At 36.1% G+C, this 23,428-nt stretch overlaps 1 protein-coding gene across 3 annotated transcripts in view; it reads left to right on the top strand.

The window, feature by feature from the left end:
• LOC145694624 (uncharacterized) overlaps positions 1 to 19,920 on the top strand; it is an 87,723-nt gene extending 67,803 nt beyond the window's left edge. For all 3 annotated transcript variants that reach the window (XM_081771031.1, XM_081771047.1, XM_081771039.1), the window contains exon 10: positions 19,043 to 19,920. In XM_081771031.1, coding sequence (XP_081627157.1) covers positions 19,043 to 19,143 — 101 coding nt within the window. In that variant the 3' untranslated portion in view covers positions 19,144 to 19,920. The remainder of the gene's footprint in view (positions 1 to 19,042) is intronic.
• The last annotated feature ends 3,508 nt before the right edge of the window (positions 19,921 to 23,428 follow it).

The raw sequence follows: 23,428 nt of genomic DNA, 5'->3' as shown, positions 1-23,428 counted from the left end.
AGTATAATGTGTACAAGTGGTGGTTCATTACAATCAGCACCATTTTTATATATTTGTGTTGATACCGTACAGTCTTGTGGAAAAATTACACCTATTTTTCGTATAAAGTCCTTATTCACACTCGTTGATAGCTTATATATATATAGAGAGAGAGAGAAAGAGAGAGGTAGGTAGGTAGTCATTGAAACTTATCAGAAGAAGAAGTAAGATCAATGTACTATGGACTTCTATCCACGAATGTGAAAACAAAGACTTCTGAAAGAAGGATATGTGGCATTTTTTCTAACAACACTGTACATGTTTCTTTTAATATCCGTATTCTAACAAATGTGAAAAAATATGAGGTAGTTTAATCGCTTTTTGATTGGATTATATGTAACTAGAACAAATCTATATTTATAGAGCCTTATTTTGTCATCGTTGATAATACAGAACTTAGGATGCGGAATATTTCAGTAAACGTATATAGGATGAACGTGGGAGCAACAGGTTCGATTTATCGATTTATTTGTGCAAGTTAACATTTCGAAATGTGTATAGTATCTAGTTCCCTCTTAATGTAGAGCTTCCGTTTAACAATGTTTTAAAATTATAGTATGCAGTTCGTACTGTTAGTGATGTGATAATAACTTAAAATTATGTAAGCTAGTGATAAATCTAAATCTTCCTTCTTACGAGTGAAACAGTATTTATATTGGAGTAAAACCATGAGAAAGAAGAAAATGTGCTATGTTCCTTCGTTTATTCGTTAAGCATTCGTATGAATGTTGTTCACTTAAAATTTGTATGCATAAGTATGTAATAGAGTTGTATTAATACAAATAGGAAAAAAGACGGTAGCTCAGTGGAAGAGCGCTTACTTCTGGTGTGCAATCTGTCGTTTGATCTCAGGCAAGATGAATATGATCGTTTCAATGGGTTTTGTCTGTGTTTTTCCGTTCCCTTCTACATTTTCATTTTATTAATTCCTCCATCTATCTCCTTTATCAATAAAGGCATAACGTGTACGTTGAATTCGTTTTGTTACAAATGGGAAGCAATTTGCTCTTATCAGATTTACTGATAATAATTATCATGGATCAAACAAAAGTAATACCTGAACATAACAGTAAATATGATTCAGTTTACAACATGGTGATAAGTTCAGAAATATCTCGTATATTTCTCGTAATGAATTTTAATCAGTCATACAATATTTTTTGTAAAGTACTTTTAGTAAGATGAAGTTGTTTACTGTCATTAAACTCTTAAACAAATTAAATGAACTGCCAGAAACACATTGTAAATCTCCACTATTTGCTCGTATCTCATAGTAAGGAATATGTACATTAACATTCAACATTTTTTTTTTTTAATTAATAGGTATACATTTTTTAACCTCTCCACGTTAAAATCGTAAGACACAATTCCTTCAGTTTCGTTAAAACTTCTATATATACTCAGTCATTTCCTTGAGTAACTATTTTCGCTTAAGCTGTTCGAATGCGTTTTCAAATCTTGTCCTCTCGAAATTATTAAGACTATTATGACACATAGGGTACATCGTCTTAAAACCTGTTATTTATCAAGTTCATTCCAAACAGAAGCAAGACGATCGACAATGGGTGCAATATTTTGCACTTACGATGCTAATGGAAAAATACAGAGAATACCAGAAAGACCTTCATTATAGTTTTCATCGACCTAGAGAAAGTCTATGATAGAGGGATCTTACTTGGTGGGCACTGAAAAAATGTGTTCCGAACACATACATCTGTATAATTCAAGATATATACAGATGGTAATCAGAAAAATGGAAACACCTGAACGAAATTGCAACTTAGCAGATTTATATGGTGTCGGGCCACCTTTCGCCTTCAGAACAGCCTTAATGCGACGTGGGATGGAGGCATAGAGGTCGTGAATGGTAGTAAGTGGAATTTTACACCATTCCTCGTGCAGGGCATCGGCCAGTTCTGTGAGAGAGGATGGAAGTGGAAATCGTCGCCGGAGTCGTGTTTCCAAGACGGACCACAGATGTTCAATTATGTTGAGATCTGGGGATCTGGCGGGCCAGGGGAGGTGTTGAACTTTATCCCGATGTTCCTCAAACCACGCTGCAACAACGCCAGGTGTGTGAATGGGTGCATTATCATCCTGGAAGATGGCGTCATTGTCCGGGAACAACATCCGGACCATAGGATGCAAGTGGTCTCCTAAAATTGCGACATAATCGTTGGCAGTGATTCGTCCGCTAAGTGTGACCACAGAACCCAATGAAAACCATGATATGGCGGCCCACAGCATCACCGAGCCGCCGCCATGTTTCACATTTGGGCGGAGACACTGCAGATCATAAGCTTTTTTGGGCGTTCTCCACACATAAACACGGCACATGGTTGGGAATAGGGTGAAGGATGACTCATCCGACCATATCACACGTTTCCAGTCCTCAACGGTCCAAGTTGCATGGTCGCGGCACCATTTGCGGCGTGGGAAAGCGTTATGGTCCCTGATGAGCGGTTTGGCCCGTGCAACACGACCCCGTAAGTTCATGTCATATAATTCGCGGCGGACTGTGATTGTCGAAACAGGGTGGGGGAGGTGCTGATTGAGTTCCTCCGTCACTTGCTTCGCAGTGGCACGACGGTTCTGCGCGACAATGCGCTTTAATACTCAGCGTGACCTGTCACTCATGATTTTCTTCCGCCCACTGTTCCTCTTCCCCGATGTGGTTTTCCCGTGTGTTGTGTACGCCATCATCACCTTCGACACTGTCCCACGCGACACACCCAACACAGTAGCCACTGCCGTCACATTCACTCCACATAACCGCGCACCAACAATTTGCTCTCTTTGAAAATCTGAGAGGTTTCCCATTTTACACTACCTCCGTCTGCTGCAGCCACTGGACACTGCTGTTCCACTGCGCCTGACGTAGTATGGAGACCGACCTAACACACCACCACCAGCGGTCCGGCGCTGCGGGCGCCACGACACCACTGCCAACCCATACATATGATGTGTTGCCAACTACAGGTGTTTCAATTTTTCTGATCACCATCTGTATATGGTGAAGGATGAAGGACAGGAGTGAAGAGCACGTGTAAAACAACAGAAGAGTTCACAGTTAAAATGGGAGTTCATCAGAGATCTAGTCAACCCATACCTTTTTTGCAGTTGTGATGGACGAACTTAACGAAGGATATGGAAGAGGTAGCATCTTGGAATATGCTATTTGCGGATTATTTCGTGTTGGTGAGTGAGATTGAAGCAGCTTTACAAGAGAAATTAGATGCCTGGAGAGGGGCCTTGAAGAGCAAAGGGCTTAAAATTAGTAAATCCAGGACAGAATATTTACATTGTCCTTTCAGGGAAAATGTAATCGAGAATGCAATAATACGACTGGATGGAGAAGAGGTGATAATGACAAGGAAATACAAGTATTTGGGATCAATACTGAAGGAAAATACAAGATTAGAAGATTTAAAGAGCAGAATTAGCAGCAGTTGGACAAAATGAAGAAAAACGGCAGGAGTATTGTTTGACTGTAGGGTACCAATACGCCTTAAAGGAAAAGTTTACAAAACAGTAGAGAGACCTGCCATATTATACGGAGCGGAATGTTCGACAACGAAGAAGAGAGAGAGGAACAGAAGTTGCATGTTGCAGAGATGCTGCGGTGAATTTGCATAGTAATGCGGAAGGACAAAATTAAGAATGAAATGATCCGGAAACTGTAAACGTGGGACCAGTAGTAAACAAACAAACAAACAAACAAACACACACACACACACACACACACACACACACACACACACACACACACACACACACACACACACACACACACACACCCCTGTTTGTCTACCCTACAAAAGGCGTATGCGAGCTGGGCCATAGGAAAACCGAGTATGCATTCATATCTGCTTTATTAATGGAGCTATTTTCCTGATACGCTCCCAAAAGTTGCGTCATCGATAAAACTACATTTACAGAGGCACCAGACTGCAGTATCTCGTCCTTGACTGGGTACGTACAAGTGAGCACCCAAACCAACTGGGCATTTGCAAAACGAGTAAATGTAACAAACGAAGACACTAACAAACAAACAAAGATATTGTGTGTAAAATGTGTAAAATGCGAGTTCAGTGAGTAAATTTGAGCAATGCAATTAGAGCAATTGCTTTAAACACTAGTTAACTTTGTAACAAATGAAACACATGGATTAATGCTGTTGACTTTCTTGGGTCCTCCAATTTCCTTCCACATTTCCTTTCCACCAATTATTTCATAATCTTTCACCCTCATTAATCACACGTCTATTATAAGCTATAGAGTATAACCAAGGGATGTAAAACTAAAAATTTCATTTCATTTCATTTCGAATGGAATAGCGCATTGATTCAATCCCCCGGGGAAGTTAGTTTGTGGTGGACAACATCGTTTCCATGGGTTTTCTCGGATTACTCCTATTTCCTTCCACATTCTCATTCCACTAATTATTCCATCACCATTCACTTGCCTTAGCCATCGCCTCCCGTAACCTAACGGGCATAATCGTGGGACGTTAAACTGTAAGATTTCATTTCATTTTGAAATGGAATGGCGAGACTAAAGTAGGGTTATATCTGTTATGAAGGTTATTGTTTCTTTCTGCACCGAGACTGTATGAGAGGGAGACCTATAGTTCAAGGTGGAATCAGAACCACTATAATAGTTCAGATTTTATAATTGCTTCCATGAGACAATGTGACCGAAGAGACACGTGCCAGCTACAAAGCCAGCGGGAGAACAATATTATATGCCTACAAGAAACACCGAAACAAGATACATTATTCATACCAGGTGGGAGACCCAGGTTCCCGGCGGGAGCTCATGTAATTCGGATTCCATTTTAATCAGTAGGTCCCGTCTCATATAGCCTCACTGCTGAAAGGGACGTTAAACACAAAATCAACTTAACTCAACTATTCGTACCATCGAATTTAATATTTTTGTTATAACGTCGAAAATTAAGTACTAAACGTCAAGAATACTGCAAAACAAGATATAATATAAAACAATAAAACGAAACAGGCAGTAAGTTTAAAATTGACAAGGGAGGGATTTTAAAACGTTAAGACGTTATCATGTTACTTGCATTAACACTTAGCAACAACACACAAATATACTATTATACTATTGAACTAATATACTATTAGTTCATATAATATGACTAATATACTATTGAACGTCGTAATCTTGCATCACTTAAAACTTCTGTTGCTCTGGAATATTATAATTTATTTGTCTAATCGAATCAATTTATCTATTTTAGTATTTTATCCGTAGTAACTATGAAACAAACCATAGCTTATTCTAATACGCAATGTTTTCAATTTTAATGCGAATGGTTAGCAAAAATCTGTGCATTCACTTTTTTGACAACTTTTTTTATCCGTCTGTCATCACATATTTACAGTACTCTTACATATATATATATATATATATATATATATATATATATATATATATATATATATATATATATATATATATATATATATATATATATATATATATTACTTCGGTCTCTCCATGAAATCCATATATTTGCTCCCAAGGGATTCAACTGTTAATTTAATGAGAGAATGTCGAGACCATTGGAATCCAAAATTAGTGACCAACAAAACTTGATCCCTGGCTTCTACGTATGCACCATTGTTCTCTCGGTTTTCTGTCCTACCGGCTTGCTTCAAAGACTCACTGCCCTTACGAACTATTGCGAAACTCAAATGCTACTAAAGGATTCATATAAGCATTAAATAACTACCTATGAGATTTCGTAGTTGACTTCCCAACTTCATGGAAAAAAACCTAATTGCAACATCCTATTCATTAATAATGATAATTATTATAATATAGAGATGCAAGGCCTCGGAAAAAAACCGGCGTTTTTGAAAAAAAAAACTGGGTTTTTTCTGCTTCGCTTTTTTGCTTGGGAAATTTTGGGCTTTTTTCAAAATTCTGCTTTAAATTGATAAAGCAGATTTTGTTTCGCTTCTCTATAACACAAAAAGTTATTTAATTAGTGGCTGATGCCTATAATAATAAAAAAACCTCGAAAATAAACCATGAATTTCGAAAAGATATTTCAAACAATTTTACTTCTCAACATATTTACATTATGAATTCCAAAGGATTAACCAATGTATATAATAAGAATTTTTTAACCTCCTATATATAAAGGTAAGCAGAGTTGGGAAGAACCATGGTTGTTTTTTTTTTTTGGCTTAAATCAGGTTTTTTGGGTTTAGATATTTTGCTTTATGTATTTATATTACATATTGACGGAAATAAGTTTGTTTCGCCTTGGTGTTATTATGCAACAACAGGGTTATGCTGGAAGAGGTCGCATAAGCTTAAAGAAGTCCAGTCACTAAATTTCTTAAATAGAGAAACTCCCATCCTAGCCATCGGGAAAATCCCGTCATTACTCTAAATGTAAAACAAAAACGGAAAAATCCTGTTCTTGCTTTGCATGTAAAATTTAAAGGTCAACGTATCATAATCAATACGCTAAAACTGAGGTATTAAATAACAAATTTAGTACGTACATATCATTGAAAGTCCAATCCAAGCTAATGTTGGAAGCTACGTAGGCAATCGATAAATTATGCCAATTTATATCAATATATTTAAGCAACCTTGGCTACTTTATAAAATAACAGGCATTCAGGCATGCAGAAATATACAATTTGGTTTCGTTTCGTATGTTCAGGCTTAACATCCTTACGTAATACCGAGGTTATCAAGGAGAAAACTCGCTTAAAGTTACATCCGAACCGCTACTTTGTTTACGCATGAAAGAAGGGTTGTGGTTCAACCGAGAATTGAACATGGGACACCTTGATTAAAAGGCGAAAAGGAAATAAAACTAATGCAGATTGTTTGATGTGTAAAAACATCACCATGAAGTTCACACGATTCGCATTTTTCGTTCTTTTTATTTTTTTTTGGTTTAAACCAGTTGTTTATTTAAAAAAAGAAAAAAAACAGCTGGTGTAAACCAGCCAACCCTAAAAGTAAATACTTCTTTTTAAAAATACACAAAGAACTAGCAAAATTCTATGTAGTATTTTTACTTCAAAATATTCCATACCCTCTTTTTGGAAGAAAATAAAATTAAAATAAAACATAAGAAAAATACTTAGATTTATATGATACACTTAAATGCTGCCCAGCTAGAGCTTTTGGTTCTGTATATTCTTGAAATGCTATAGTTTTCTACAACCACCATTACGGTTTACTCAGTCCTCAAGTTTTTTTGAATTTTTAACAAGAGCGATTCAACATATGAAGGGTATGAGGGAAGAACATGCTAACCCACAATTTTACTATTTTAAGAAATTAGAGATTTTCTGCTGCACAGTGCATTTTAAAAGTCGTAAAGCTGATTTTTCACATAATACTATACATGAAGGACTGAACGAAGCGGTATGCGTTGCTGTCTATCTGCTGCATAACTCAGCAATTGAAAATTTGTTGGTTACCATGTTCTTGGCTCACACCCTTCATATCATGACGGAACTCTCCAAACCCCACCACCACCAAAAAAAAAAGGACTATGGAATATATTTAAGTTATGATAAATACAACTGCACAACAAACATGACTGAGTGGAGCTTTTGCGCTTCTATCGGGAAGTTCGGGATTCAACCCAGCATTCGAGCATTCTGACAAAGCTTTTCTGCATTCTATCTGTGAAGTAGAAATAGTGCGTGTACTGTGAGTTGGCTGACTTCCTTGCGTTATTATTACTAATTACCAACAGTGACTGTTTTGCGAAGGTTAGAGGGGTGTTCTTTCGGACTGAAGCCTGTTCCCCAAAATTACGGAATGTCTAAAACAAAGGAAATATCTATTAGTTATGCCTTTACTCATAAACTTTAAGCTCCCGTCAAATAAAAATTACGAATGTTTAGAAAAACTAAACATTAGTAAGAAAATCTCCTCTCAAAATACTCTTCCAAATCCGCCACTGATTCTCAGTATAAAATGATCTTCAAGGTTGTATTCGGAAGATTATCGTTAAATATATGAACGAAACGAAATATTATGCCTGTACTCATAAGCTTCAAGCTCCTCCCAAATAAAATTAGGACATTTTAGAAAACGAAACAATCAGAGAAACCCCTCCCAAAGTACTTTTCTCAATCCGTACTGATTATTTGTATAAATTAGTATTCAAGATTGCATCCGGAAAATTATTTCTAAATCGTTGCACAGCTACAGTATAACAGAAATGTGGAAGTACGGTTTGACGGATATATTGAAAAACGTACGCTTTGACGAATATAAAGAAAAACATAAGTTTAACTTTTGCGCTAGAAGCTAGAGTACTAAGCTCTTAGAAATGAAATACGGATGACAAACTAAAATGATTTAGAGAAGGAAAAATGTTGATAAATCAAAAGTTAAAATAAAGTCAAATAGCCTATAAAATTGCCCTCAAATACTACATTCTTCATGTTAGCTTTAATTCGTAAAACATGTGCTCCATCCATCTTGATGGTGAATTTCAGAGCGAAATATGGCATTTAGGTAATGGAATTCTTATCTAACTATAGAATATACTATAAGAAAGCTATTTAGATAGAAAAATCATGAAAATAAAAAAAGCCAAAATTTCCAAAATTCTCGTTTTTTCCCAAAAAAGCCGGCTGTTTATGTGAAAAAAAAACCATAAATTCAAAAAAGCCGGCTTTTTTGCATCTCTAGTTGCTACTGTCGTTGCAACCATAACACCGATCTGAAAATAAGCTAGCAATTATTTATTTCAAACTAATTTACGGCTTTAAAATTGTTCCAGAGGCATATTGAAACGTGTGTCGCATGGATATTGCTCTCAATAGATTTGCGTGCACCGGAATATATTCACTGAACCCTCAGATATTTACAAACCCTACTATCTCTCCGCAAACTTGATTCGTGTTGCAAGATGATACACTAGATTTACCTCTGAAGACCCACAATGTTCAACTTCATTAGGGGTTAAGGAAAATGGGGATACTTCTTGTTTGTCGTCTGCAGCGAATCCTTGTTCTCCACATATGGCCGAGAAATCAGAATCTACTCGTCCATCAACTAGTAAAGAGCTCTCCATTAGTGAACAGTTATAATCATTGACGGAAAATCGCAAGAGACGTTTAGCGTCACGCACCAGAAGAACTTAGTAAAGCGCGATTCCATATAAGAGGCAAATTGAAAGAAAAAGTGATTTTAGGAAAAGAAGTAGCAAAGTAAGGTCACAAGAAGCTAATGAACCACTACACAGACAACGAGAAAATATTAACAAGAAAGCCCCACTAAATGTATAATTTATGGTGAAACGTTCAATGAATGCTGGGTGCAGTGTGAATCCTGCGATGGCTGGGTTCATGAAACTGCACCTCAATTGAGTCAACAGATATCCATTACACGCTACCACTGTTAGCTTCGTGGATAGGTTTTCTTATTGTTCCTTCTAGGTGTAGAATATGATGTTTTTCAAACATCTTACGTGTTCCTTAGTGCTCGCCAATATTCCAAATATGTGAAATTTAGCGATCTGTATTGCCATTTGTCTATTTCGTTATTTTAGCATTTATGTCGATATGTTCAGTTTGTTAATAAAGTTCACATTCCATATTTCAGGCTTATTTCGGGGCAATTTTACATCTTTTTCCAAGAGGCAGTTCAATGTGTTAAAATGTCTGGGGCTACCTCCTTTCCCCTAAAAAGGTGAACTAATATTCACATGTTTATATTTCCAGGTTTACTTTCGGAATATGCTTAGCACTCTTGAGTTAGGTACTAATTTGTGCAAAACAAAAAGTTGGACACCAGTCAACTCCCCTCCTGAAATTAGGGAAGGCAGTGCTCCCTTACACCACCCTTCCGATTTGCTACGGCACTACGAGTTTTACGAATCCTGATGCAGAAACAACCATGTTTTCAATGATTTTGTATCCATTCAGCACAGGCTGCTAGTATAGAACAGATAATTAGACCCAAATGAAGATCAATAATACAGTGAGAGCAACTAAATTCACTTCTTCCACTCTTGAATAAAATTCACAAAACATGGTTACTTCCCCTTCCAGAAATGCTACATGATTTGCTATATCTATGCCTTCTGCATTGTTAAACCAGTGTACAACAGCATTTTTTCTCGCTACAATTGAGTGTCACAACAGATCAATGAAAGATACAAATATCTATCAAGACAGACTACATAAAATCAATAGATTTCGTTCTGAAACAATCACAGGAAAATATGTATGTTATCAATATGGTTGTTTAGCATGTGGAAAACATTTTAGATATCAATGTTCAGGTAGGAGCGCACAATGTAGGAATTGCAACGAATATAATCATCTTGCACACTATTGTCCAAAAGGTATACAAATAGGTACATAAGAAGAATCAATGAGTTGCCTGATGAAGATATTCAGAAGGAAGACAAGATCTTCATCCTTACTGAATTACAGAAGAATTAGATGACAAAAGCAAATACGAATGTAGAAGATGATCGAAATTTTAGTTCAGTGGAGATTTTATGTTAAGCTCCATTCAGGTAGCCAATACAGAGAAGAAAATATGTTCACTAGTAATTAATCGAATTTAATTGGTAAAACGAAATTCACAGGTTAAACACGAGAATCTTGAACCAGAAAATCATTAACAGAGGAATCAGGTCTGTAGACACACCGACAAACAGGTAGTAGAAACGGATTACCTTAGCATGAGTAAGGAAATACGTACAAAGTCAACAATAATAGAAGGAAAGAATACAAATAATAGAAGTCTAAAACAAATCTGGTAACCCGTGAGAATAGAAAATAAAGTTACGAAAGAAAGAAACAGAAGAAAACAATACAGAAATGTAGATAGTGGAATAATAAGGATGTGTAAAAATAAAAGAGAAGGCGAAGATATAGAGGAATTAGTCAAGAAAAAATGTAGAGGATAAGTTTAAAGAAATGCTATAAAAAGATGATGGATGGAAGTTTGAAGAATTAAAGCAAACCGTTGAGACACAGCTGAAGAAGAGTCAGAGAGAAAAGGAATGCGTACAAGTTTACTTTTAGCGCACCACTAGAAACAATTGTTAAAACTTATAATTCTTTCACTAATTTCCTTCTTATTATCCCCTAAAAGGTTTCCCTTGGCGACATGAAAATGTCTCACTTGGCATAGATAAAATACAGGGATGAATAATTAAATATTTTAGTGCAAAAACTCAAACCAACCTGCCTTAGGTGGCCATTAAAACACGAATGCTATCCACTCGGGTCAGGGAAGAATAAAGCTGGTGGGTCCGTACGCTAGCGCGGGAGTGCGTCCGAAAGGAACAAGTCTGTCAGCAGTCGGGGATATGTGCGGAAGCCAAGATGAAAAGGAATGGGTTTTGTCAATGGTACGAATTTCAATAGCACTTGTAATTTTTTTTCCAGTAACGTTGCACTTGAACATATAAAAGACAGGTTTTTTACATTGTGCAAATATATGCTGACAGTGGAAAATAACATCTAATAGTGCCATCTTTTATATACACTCACTTATTATATCCGGCGTAAATCACTTGTGATCATTTTATACTAGAACACTACACTTGTAAACCTATAATACAGAGTATTATTTTGTATTTCATTCTGTCGCCATTTGTTCCTTATAAACATGCCTATCCATACAAAGAATTGAATTTTACATGTAAATAGTTCAAAGTGTCGTGCGCCAAAGCTACACCTGCACATAAGAATGAGATACAGGTGAAGACGGGGGTTAAGAGGGAAAGAAGCTGCAAAAAGGAGTGAAAAGGGAGAAATTTTTGTATGATGGTTATTAGTAGCGAAAAATACATTAATGAAGTGCCATCTGACAAAGTAGAAGAAGAGAAGAAAACGGGAAAAAATTCTGATATAAAACCGTTGAATATTTGTTGTTTGTAGTTGAAAGATAAGGTGTTGAATGTTTGTTGATTTCGGCTCCTATTGCCTATTATTTCGTGTGCTTGAGGGAACTCAAACGATGTTTTCGAATATCGTAGCTTTTGATATGTTAATAGTATTGAGTGAAGTCGGGAGAATTATCGCGAGGCTGCGCGGCTATATGATCAACGGTTTCTCAATCGTGCTGGGCAGTCGAGGAAAGCGTTTCGTCTTGCACTTGGTGTGCAGAGGACTGGGCATGTCCCTTCTCAACACAAAAGACGTCAGCAGATCAGGCGCCGTGTTTAGGATAAACGGTCTCCCGGCATCCTTGCTGCAGTCCATTTGGTTCCCCAAATCTCGAAAACATGATTCGCCAGGGATGCTGCGATAAGCAACATGACGGTTTGGAGGATTCTGCTCAACAACGTGCTCCATTTTGATCATGTTCATCTGAATCAGGAACTCCGAGAACAAGATTTACATATCCGTCTAGTTTTGTCAGTGGATGAGTGCCAGGAAACCCATGTTTCCACCGGGACATTCTGTGGACGGATGTAGCAACCTTCAAGGGTAATGGAGATGTCAGCATACACAACGCACACTACTGGTCCAGTTTGAATCCTTTTTTTCAAGTTCTGTGCACTACGAACAGAGAAAAATGCCTGTGCCGGTGGACTGATAGTAGCAATTCAACTTCATATAACAGACGTAGATCCCAAACCGCAGAATTTAACGATAAGTGTTTCCCGTTAAAGTTGTTTCTATTTCAATAATACTTCCAAAGAAATCGAAATTGATACCAATTTCCATTTGAAATTTTGGAGTTGACCACCGTGGATGTATCCCCGCTACGCCAATTGATATAGAAGCATCACCATTGATTCTTCACGTACGATTTGGTCATTCAGTTTTTTGTTGTTGTTTGAAGTGTCTGTGTGTACTACGAACAGAGGAAAATGACTGAGATGGCAATTGGTCTGAAGTGGCAATTCAACAAATAACATAAGTAGATACCAAACCGTAGAATATGACGAAAAGTGTTTCCCGTAAAAGTTGTTTCTTTATCAGTAATACTTTCAAAGAAGTCGAAATTGATACCAGTTTCCATTAAAAATTTTGGAGTTAATCCCTTTGATGCATTCCCGCTACGCCACTGGATATGGGAATATCACCATTTTATTCTTCAGATACGATTTAGTCATTCATTTTCTGTTTGAAGTGTCTCCGTGCACTACGAACAGAAAAATGAGTTTACCGGGTTGTCTGATAGTAGCAATACAACAAATAATAGACGTTGATCCAAAACCGTAGAATTTAACGAAAAGTGTTTCCCGTAAAAGTTAATTCTTTTTCAATATTACTTCTAAAAAACCGAAATTGATACCATTTTCCATTAAAAACTTTGGTGTTGACCCCCTTGGTGTATTCCCGCTACGCCACTGGATATGGAAGTATCACCATTTGATTCTTCATGTACCATTTGGTCATTCATTTTTTTGTTTCCAGCGTCTACGTGCACTAGAAGCTGAGAAAAATGTCTAAGACTGGTGGTCTGATACACCCTCTTCCCCTCCCTACATTGGACCGTCAAACTAAAATGATAAAAGTCATCCCAGGTCCGAACTTCATCCATGTTGAAAATTTGAATGAGATCGGTTTGGTGATTCCAAAGTTATGAGGTTTTACTAGTATATACCCGCTTCGCTGGGTGAAATGAAAATTTAAATGCACAATTCGGTGTCTCATGTGTTCTGTACCCGTGAAATATGCTGTTTTCGTTTTTAATGGTATCGAATTAAACGGCATCGGAAAGATTATTGATCACCTCGGCGATCCCGAATACCACGTATTCGACGCTAATATTAATCATTTTCAATCATTTCATTATCTCTCAAGCTACGGGGCTGAGTTTGGTTTCAAACGGGATCGGAAGTGTCATTCTTCATCTCAGTGACCCTAAAAACTACGGATCAGACACTAGTGTCGGATAATTTTGAACATTTATATATATATATATATATATATATATCTATATATATATATATATATATATATATATATATATATATATATATATATATATATATATATATATATATATATATATATATATCCCCCTCCTCTTCTTTCATGTTGTGCGGCACGGCATTGGATGTGTTACCGGTCATCTCAGTGACCCTGGAAACTATGGATTCGACACTAATATGTTTTTTTTTATTTCCCTCTCCCCCTCTCAGAAGACGCGCGGCTGAATTTGGAATTAACACCATACGAAGTGTCATTGTTCATCTCGGCGATCCCAGAAACTATAGATTCAACACTAATTTCGAATCATTATATCCCCCTCCCCCTTGTTGCGACCTATGTCATCCGAAGTATCACTGTCCACCTGAGCGACCCCAAAAATGTGGATTGAGCACTAATATCTGTCATTTTCGACCATTTTTAAACGTTTTACTCCCCCTCAACCAAGTTGAAGGTTTGAATCTGAATTTAAACGGGATCGAAAGTGTCACTGCTCATCTAAGCGACCCAGAAAACTATAAATTCTGCTGATAGTGGACATATTCGACCATTTTTAATATATCTCTTTCTCCCCCTTCTTCAACTTGTGGAGCTGATTTTGGATTTAAACCGGATCGGAAATGTCTCTGTTCATCATAATGATCCCGAAAACTATGGATTAGACACTAATATTGGTCATTTTCAATCATTATTATATACAAATCCTCCTCCCCTCAACCATGCTGCGGCACACGGCATCAAAATTGTCACTGTTAATCTCAGCAAATCCTAAAACTATGGATTCAACACTAATATTAGCCATTTCCGATCATTTTTAATGTTTATTCCCCTCCCCTACGTTGCAACTTCCCCCTCCTCAACTATCAGGGCTGAACTTGGATTGTTACAGCATCAGAAGTGTCACTGTTTCTCTCATCGATCCCGAAAACTATGGATTCAACACTAATATTGGTCATTTTGATCATTTTTAAATTTCTCCTCCTACCTCCTCCCCTACGTTGCATCGTCAAAGTGAGTAGCCTTAATCCCTGCCCGAAAACTCATGTATGTTGAAAATTTGATTGAGATCGGTCGGATGGTTCAAGAGTGATAAAGTCACAAAGGCAGTCATTTTTATTTTTTACATATATCTCCCCCTCCCCCTCCCTCTCCCCTATGGTGGCTCGTCATAGTGAAACGATAAAAAGCACCCAAGGTCTGACCCTGATACATGTTCAAATTTTATCGAGATTGGTTGGGTGGTTCAAAAGTTATTAGTTTTATTAATTTTTATTAATACGTTCCCCTCCTTTCCCTCTTCCCTAGGATCTACCGTTAAAGTGAAATTACAAAAATGTTTCCACATCCGAACCTTATGCATGTTGAAAATTTGATTTAGATTGGTCGGGTGGTTCAAGAGTGATGAAGTCACGAAGACAGTCATTTCTATTTTTTTTTACATATATCTCCCCCTTCTCCTCCTCTATACTTGCTCGTCATAGTGAAACGATAAAAAGCACCCAAGGCCCGACCCTCATACATGTTGAAAATTTGATCGAGATTGGTTGTGTGGTTCAAAAGTTATTAGTTTTATTAATTTTTATTCATGTCCCCCTCCCCACCCCCTTCCCTAGAATCTACCGTTAAAGTGAAATTACAAAAATATTTCCACATCAGAATCTCATGTATGTTGAAACTCTGAATGAGATCGGTCGGATAGTTCAAGATTTATTAAGTTACAAAAATAGTCACTTTCAGTCTTATATAAATTGATTTTTATATACCTCCCCCTCCTTCTCCTCCCATACGTTGCTCAGTCAATTTAAAATTATAGAAACAATCCCAGGCCTAAACCTCATCTATGTTGAAAATTTGATCAAGATCGGTTGAGTGGTTCGGGAGTTATTAAGTTTTATTTATTTTTATACCCATTCCCCCTCCCCCTTCACTTTTATCATCCAAGTGAATAGCCTAAAACCAGCCCGGCCTTGAACCTCATCCATGTTACAAATTTGATCGAGATCGATCAAGCGGTTCAGCAGATTTAAAGTGATAAACATAGTGATTTTCAATTTTATATATATAGATATATTTTATATACACACGTCTCCCTCTCCTCAGCTCTATTAGAAAAAGCATTTTAGGCATAGGGTTATTTCTACGTAATATTCATATCCGAGTTCTTACTGTGAAAAATTCCTTGCTATAGTTGCTATTTTTCTTTAACGTTTCAACAAATACTTGATTGGCAACAATGGTGAACGCAGCCGTTGGGAGTTTGAATTGCTCTAGTTCCTGCTTGGAATACACACGTAGATGGCACTGCGTCGGAATACACACCGATCGAGAAACGAAATTTTTCAGTCTGAGCACACACTTTACACACACAAACCGGCTGTATCCGTATAAACGAGCGGAGTCAAAAGAACTCGCGGGGGGACCCCTATAATGGTCCTGCACGCGTTAAAAGTAAAAAACTTTTCGAGCAACCACTAAAAAATGCTCGCTTTGCAAAAATTGCTCAGAGTGCTGCTCTGTAGCCGATCGACCTACAAAGATTGGCGGGTTCACCAACGCGCACACACACACACACACACACACACACACACACACACACACACACACACACACACACACACACACACACACACACACACACACACACACACACACACACACACACACACACACACACACACACACACACACACACACACACACACACACACACACACACACACACACACACACACAAAAAAAAAAGCGAGAAAGTTGACTGAGATATTTTGGACATTGTAAGACCTTTGGAATGTAGCGTAGTGGATGCTATAGAACTGAATGGTACAAAGAAGTAGGGAGGTCGTGTTAAGAATGATGTGTCAGAGCGGATATGATAGAAGATGGAAATAGGTGGAGGACAGCGATCGGAAAAGTCGACCCCAGCTAACTGAGACAAAAAGGCTTAGATGATGATTCAAAACAGAAGCAAGTATTCGAATAGCGTGCTATCTGTATAGATATTTATTTTCCTTTTTTAGGAAAAATGATCTTATCTTTGAAACTTTAGACGTACACCACAAATTTTAAATGTCGAGAGTTTTTAATATGCCATAATACATAGTAATTATAATTAAAACTATGTGCAATGTCTATTTTGGCTCATAGAAAATTTTTCATTTAGCGAATGGAAAAGGGCTCTTTATTGAAATTGATTTAAATTTTTGAGATTTTAAAATTAGGAAAGCTATAAGACCTTTTAATTCCTGTCCAAACAATTTTTTTAATGGATAATATGTGATGCCCAAGCTGTTAGTTTTACTTGATTTATTTTTATTTATTTATTTATTTTTTAATCATTTCAAGCAGTTCCAGGGGAGGGATAAGTGACGCAAAATATAATTTAAGTTCTTGAAACTTCAAGTTACCTTGACTCAGGTTCGAAATGTTATATGAATGCAAATATACCCTCGTGTCAAAGCTCAAGGTTCCTACTTCATGTTTGGTTATACTAGTTTTCAAGAGTTTCTTCATATATGAGGAGGAGTTTTATAGAATGAACAGTAGAGTACTAAAATCTTCCATATTCCCTTCAGATTTGCACACATTGGGTATGAATATTTTGTATCTAACGCCACAACAGGTAAATTCTCTTGTACTGTCTCTACATTTCTCGCAAATGAGTTTTTTTTCTCTTTTTCAACACCAAATCGCTCTGTGAATTGAACCTCAGATTCTTCAGTATTTACTCCTTGATTTTCATCTTTTCCTGTAATTGCAAAGTCTGTCTTTCCTTGTTTTTCCTTGTTCTCTTCGCCATGTTTTTACTTCGTAGAGATGTTTGAGACTGAAGTAGAGGGACAGAATTCTGTGGGTGAATTTGCATGAATTGGCATGGATTCTTTGGGTAGTTCTTCCGTCAAGCGAGGTCGCAGGAGCGCATTTAATGTATGTAGCAACTGGGCTAATTACGTTATCAAAAGCAGGTTTGAAAAGAGCTAACTTAAAATTAGAATCACATTTAGATGGACTTGAAGGACTGGCATTTTCTGTAGAACGTTTGTGTTCAGGTTGATGAGTTTCAGCAGCAGGTAATTGATCTGACTAGTACATTGCAAGAAATTTCACGTAACTGTGGTATAGATTTATCTTGCACAAAAAGTAGAGTACAAATATTGTTTGTATCACATCTTCGAAGTTGTCCAGGATGTCATCTAACGTAGACTGCAAACTAAGATGTTGCGCTTGTACTATAAAATCCACCGTGGCCTTTGCTGAGTTCGTCCTAAATTTCTCTCAGGATTTATGGATAAGGTAAGTTGTGAGCACCACTTTTAAACATAAGCTCACAACTTGCCTTATCCATTAAGTCTTCGTTCTGAAGATTTCTGTGAAAATTCAAAAGTTGATAAATTTATGACAGTTGTTGTTACTTGTTGATATAATTTAAATCGAACCCGTTCTTTTTAATAGAAATTGTGTACTTCACACTTACGCTAGATTAACGCGATGGGTATCTTCTAATGACAAGAAAAGGCTCTGTTTGCTGATTCGGACTTTCCGTCGAATATCTTAATAGAGATTGCTGTTCTTCCATTTAAAATGCCAAATTGTATTTAGGTAGAATCCAAATATTGTAAACGTAAAATTTGAAACCATATGCTCGAAAGCTGTCCGTTATCGTTAAGCTGTTTGTTTTATATGTGGGATTGTTTTTTGTTGGTTTGTAAATGTTGGTAATTACGTAAATAGAAAAAAAAATACTTATTTTTATTCTGCTTTAGATATGTAGAAAGATACAAAGCAGATTTTTCCTCATCGAAGCCGATAATATGGTGCTTTTATATAGTATTTCTTTTTATCTATGTCAGTACAGTATTAAGCTGTAATTTTATGCATGTTGTATTTTTGAGCGTTTTTTCTCCCATATTTTAGTGTGTTCCTGCACATTCTTCGATGTATCACGAATACGTTTTTGAAATGCATGCATCATCATTTATTTTTTTAAAGATATATATAGATCCTGATGTACAACGTTGATGATAAATGCTTCATGTATTACCTGATTGATATTTAATGTTGAATGTTTTATTTAAACGATCTAGGTATAAACAAGGATAGAGAAAACAACCAATCGGAGAATTCAGTCTCAAAATATGAAAAGAAAAAAGGAAAAAATGAAGAAAAGACTGTTAAAAAGAAGTGAAATCAAGAGACTTAAAAAAATAAAAATAGACTGAACATTTTTTTAAAAAAATCAAAAGAAGTGAATAGAATTGATATATATATATAAATACTATTTTTGTAACTGGTTGATGTTTATAATGTCAAAAAAAGCTGTGACTAGGAAAGAGACTTACATGAATTCATATGAACAATAATAATAATGATAATAAATAATATATAGGTTCTCTGAATTGCATTGTATAGTATACCAGTGCATTAGGTCAGTATACAAAATGTTAACAAGACATTCGGTTTTCTCTTTGCCATTGTATCATTTTATTTTGTTGTAATTACTAGTCATATGTACTGAATTTGTTTCATATTTTACATATCAATATACGTAGTACTGTGTAGTATAAATTTTCATGATGTTCCGCTTGTTTTTCTATAGTGATTTCTTTCCTTTTCCTTTTTAAGTGACAAGAAAGAAAAAAAGTACCATTAGTTTCCGTGTATATTTGTGTGTGTGCGTAATTTTTTTTGTATTCTTACAAATGGATTGTATAGTTCACTGTTACTCATTTCGATTGGTTAGCCAAGAATATGGATTATAAAAATGATAATTAAAGTTTGCTTTACTATATTTGGATCTCATTATTTGCAGGTGTGCTACATAAGTTCAAAAAATATATATAAAATATATGCCATGATATATTTCTTCGTGTGGATGGGGTTTTGAATATTCGTTTTTGATCAGTTGTATAAATAAATATACATATTGTATGACTGTATATATGTAAATATATTTTTAAATACACATGAAAAACTGTTTTATTTATTTATTTATTATGTTTCAATTTTTATATAAAGTGAAGTAACAGTTTGCTGCTGAAAAATATGAAACAATTTTATCTTGTTTTCTAAACGCTGACGGAACTTCAACCACTTCACAATAGTTACCGTGTTTGCCGATGTATTTTCTGTACTCAGTTTTGAGAAAAACAAATATTTTTACTTCAGTTTTATTTATTTATTTTATAAATGTAAAATTACATTTTAGCAAAGATCATATTCATCGGGGTTCACGTTGACTTTGGAAGTCACTTTTCATACATTTTGTTTTCCTCCTCACAAATAACAAGAAATTTATATTAAGAAGCGAAGAAGGCTGAGGAGCACTGTAAGATGATAAAACTTTGGAAGAACAAGAAGTTAAAAATTCAGAAGATTTTTGCTACGGAAGAGAAAGAAAATAAGTAAGGTTCGTTGGTTATAGATAATCAAAGAGAGCAAAATTACGATATGTTTGAGGGATTCAGAATGCCGAGAGATAGCGTTAGTGTCTAGTTATTGCTTGGGACTAGTGTTTTATTGTACTCCAAATGCAGGAAGTTTGAGTCATAATAAATATTTACAGTAATAAAGTAAGGTTATAAAGTATTTCAAAAGTAAAAGTGAGAACGTTTGACAGCTATGAAGATGGTGGAAGTCGATGAAACAAATTGATCTTTTTCTAAACGTATCCATAAATTATAATGTTCACAGTGTCGCGGGTATAGGAAAATTTACTAATTCATGGGAATTCAAGGAAATCAACATCACTCACCGTGATCCCTATGTATGGCGTTACCAATACTTAACTAAATGTAGAATAGTCACTGTACGTATTGTGAAACCGTAAATAAGAGTGATAGTATGCAATTTGCATTTACTGAGTCACAGCTGTACATAACTGTTACAGACCGTGAGGGAACAAGGAATACATCAAATAACACAGAATTAGGAAAAGTTATTGAAAACGAAATAACCCAATTTCCTTTTTCAGTTTTTAAGAATCCTAGCTTTGGTTCTATAAGGGAAACAAACAAACAAAACAGAAAAAAAAAGTACACATCCACAAAGTTTATCTCTGTAGCATAGAAACTTACAAACTTAGCTGAGAACCAACTGAAATATCTAGTAATCGATGAAAGGTTCTATTTCAAAAGTACCGTTAAGAAAAATCTTAAGTTTTTCATACTTTCATATAACATCAAATTCACGTTATGTACATATGTACTATTACATCTATCCCTACATATTAGCTTCTGTTATTTCCTCTTGGTTTTGCTTGTAGCAATGAAGTAGAGGGACATCCCAATTTTTCTCTACCTTTTCTAATTTACGAAACTACAAATTTTTAGGACACATGGGTTATCAAAGAATGTTAGTCAGAAAATATGGTTTAGTGGTATATTCTGTTACCAATACGTTCTGTCAAACAATAAGTACCGTATATTTCTGAATCCAAGATGAGTTTTTGTGTGTGTGTGCGTGCGTGCAATTTCGTACCCAAAACATGGAGTGGTCGTGCTTTCGCGACATATGATGTGGAGTTTTCCTTTATTGAACAGAATTACGAGTTTCCATTAAGCTCTAACTTCACCCTCCCCTGCTTCGACCACTGTTTCCTTGAATGTTCGCAGATTCAGTGGACGCTACCACTGAGGAAGACTACGGGAGATCTGTATTTGATTTGATTTTTTAGTTTAATAAGTTCTGAAAATACGCCCAGTATGTGCTGTACTTTTTCTTAATCATTGAGTTAAAAGAATGGGAATCTTCTTGCATTCAGAAATATAATATATTTAAGTTATAATGATGAACTGAGCAGAAGTGGAAAGTACCTCATAAGCACTTGACTAATTTACCGTAGACTTCTCAATATACGCAGTATTTTGTATTTACTAGAAAATTAAGCAGATAAATTGTAATGTCATTATTGAATTTCTACAACGCTTTTAAGAAAGTCGAGATGAGACTGAGGAGCGCATTTAAAGACTAGAAACAACAAACGACTTCCTTTTGGCAGGCCATCTATTGCAGTAGCCACGGCGAGAAAAAGGATCGCTTAAATCATGGTAATATACTGGGAGTTCTGGATAATCCTTCCTAAAATTACCAATTACTACTACCAACGTGAAATCATAAGTTTCCATTATTTAACTTAGACATTACTCACATTGAGAATTCATTTCAGGATGGAATTAAACTTCTTTCAAACATCTGGTCATAGCCCTGTTTAATATTTTCCAGCTTTTCAAGTGCTTGCTGGGATTTCGGGAGTAGATCTCTTTTAGGTAGAAACGTTTTATACCTACAAATTTGCATCTCGAGGGAGTCAAAATATATAATGAACCCTGCTCTTTCTAGGTTCTTGAGAAGTTTCAGTTTCTGAAGGAAAAGGTGTAGCCAGAATAACACTAGGTGCCGTATGCAGAGACGTTCTGAAGCGTGATTAGTGCCATACTAAAGAGTTCGACTAACGTTTCCTGCATTTAGTATGACGCTAATCATATGTCAAAACGACTCTGCTTAGATGTTCTATCGACATGATTCTCTAAAGGTTCTGATCTGTAAACAGAACTCCTTCGTAGATGCTGTATCTGAAGCAAACGTCACTGACATGGAAAGCAGGTTGAAGCGTTAATCTATAGACCTGAAGATATTTGTCAGTTTCATTTCATTGTCATGTCTTTCAGCCTACAGGACATGATTATGAGAAGTGGGAAGTTAAAGAAAAAAAGCCACCTAACAGTATAGCTTCAGCCCTTCGGTGAGCACTTTTCTAGAAGTGACAGCACGATTCTTCTTAGTCGGGTGAAAATAGGGTTGAACTGCAAAAATTACAACAAAGCCTGACAATTGTTTCTTACTGAAAATAATAATAATAATAATAATAATAACGATGAAATAAAGTGTACTAACGTCACTGTTGTCTTAAGGCCGCCATAATGGAATTGAACTGCTTTCATAAAGCATATGATTTTTCTGATCATCACATGTGATTTAAACGAGAAATTTCACATAATGATTGAAAGATAATAAAAGTCATACAGAGATGGACTAAGAGCTGGGCATCTGGGCGACTGCCCAAAGCGCCGCAATGCAGGAAGATGCCGATAAGTTACTTTGCCCAGGTGAAAATTTTGCCTTGGTCTGCCCCTGATGTCATATGTTACTAATTGCAACCAATGATAAGTTCACAAAGAACAAAATGCAATGTTTAACAAATGTACTCCTATTGTTTCCTTCATTCTGTGAAAAACCATTGCTGAAACAAGAATTGTGTTATCTCTAATATCTATGATATACAACTAAGTTGTATTCCGACATCTGACATACCACCCAATAAAGAAAGTATAACATTTACCGACACAATTGAGGACATTGACGGATATGGAGTATGTCTCATGTTTTTAGAGCGTCCTGTTCCCATACGGTTTGGTACATGCCAAATCCTTTTGAAAGATCATCCTGGGAAGTCATCTGTACCTTTCCTTCCT

This window comes from Thermobia domestica, chromosome 1 (genome assembly GCF_964235325.1).
Source record: "Thermobia domestica chromosome 1, izTheDome1.hap1.1, whole genome shotgun sequence".
Lineage (NCBI taxonomy): Eukaryota > Metazoa > Arthropoda > Insecta > Zygentoma > Lepismatidae > Thermobia > Thermobia domestica.
This window is presented reverse-complemented; position numbering and strand designations above follow the sequence as displayed.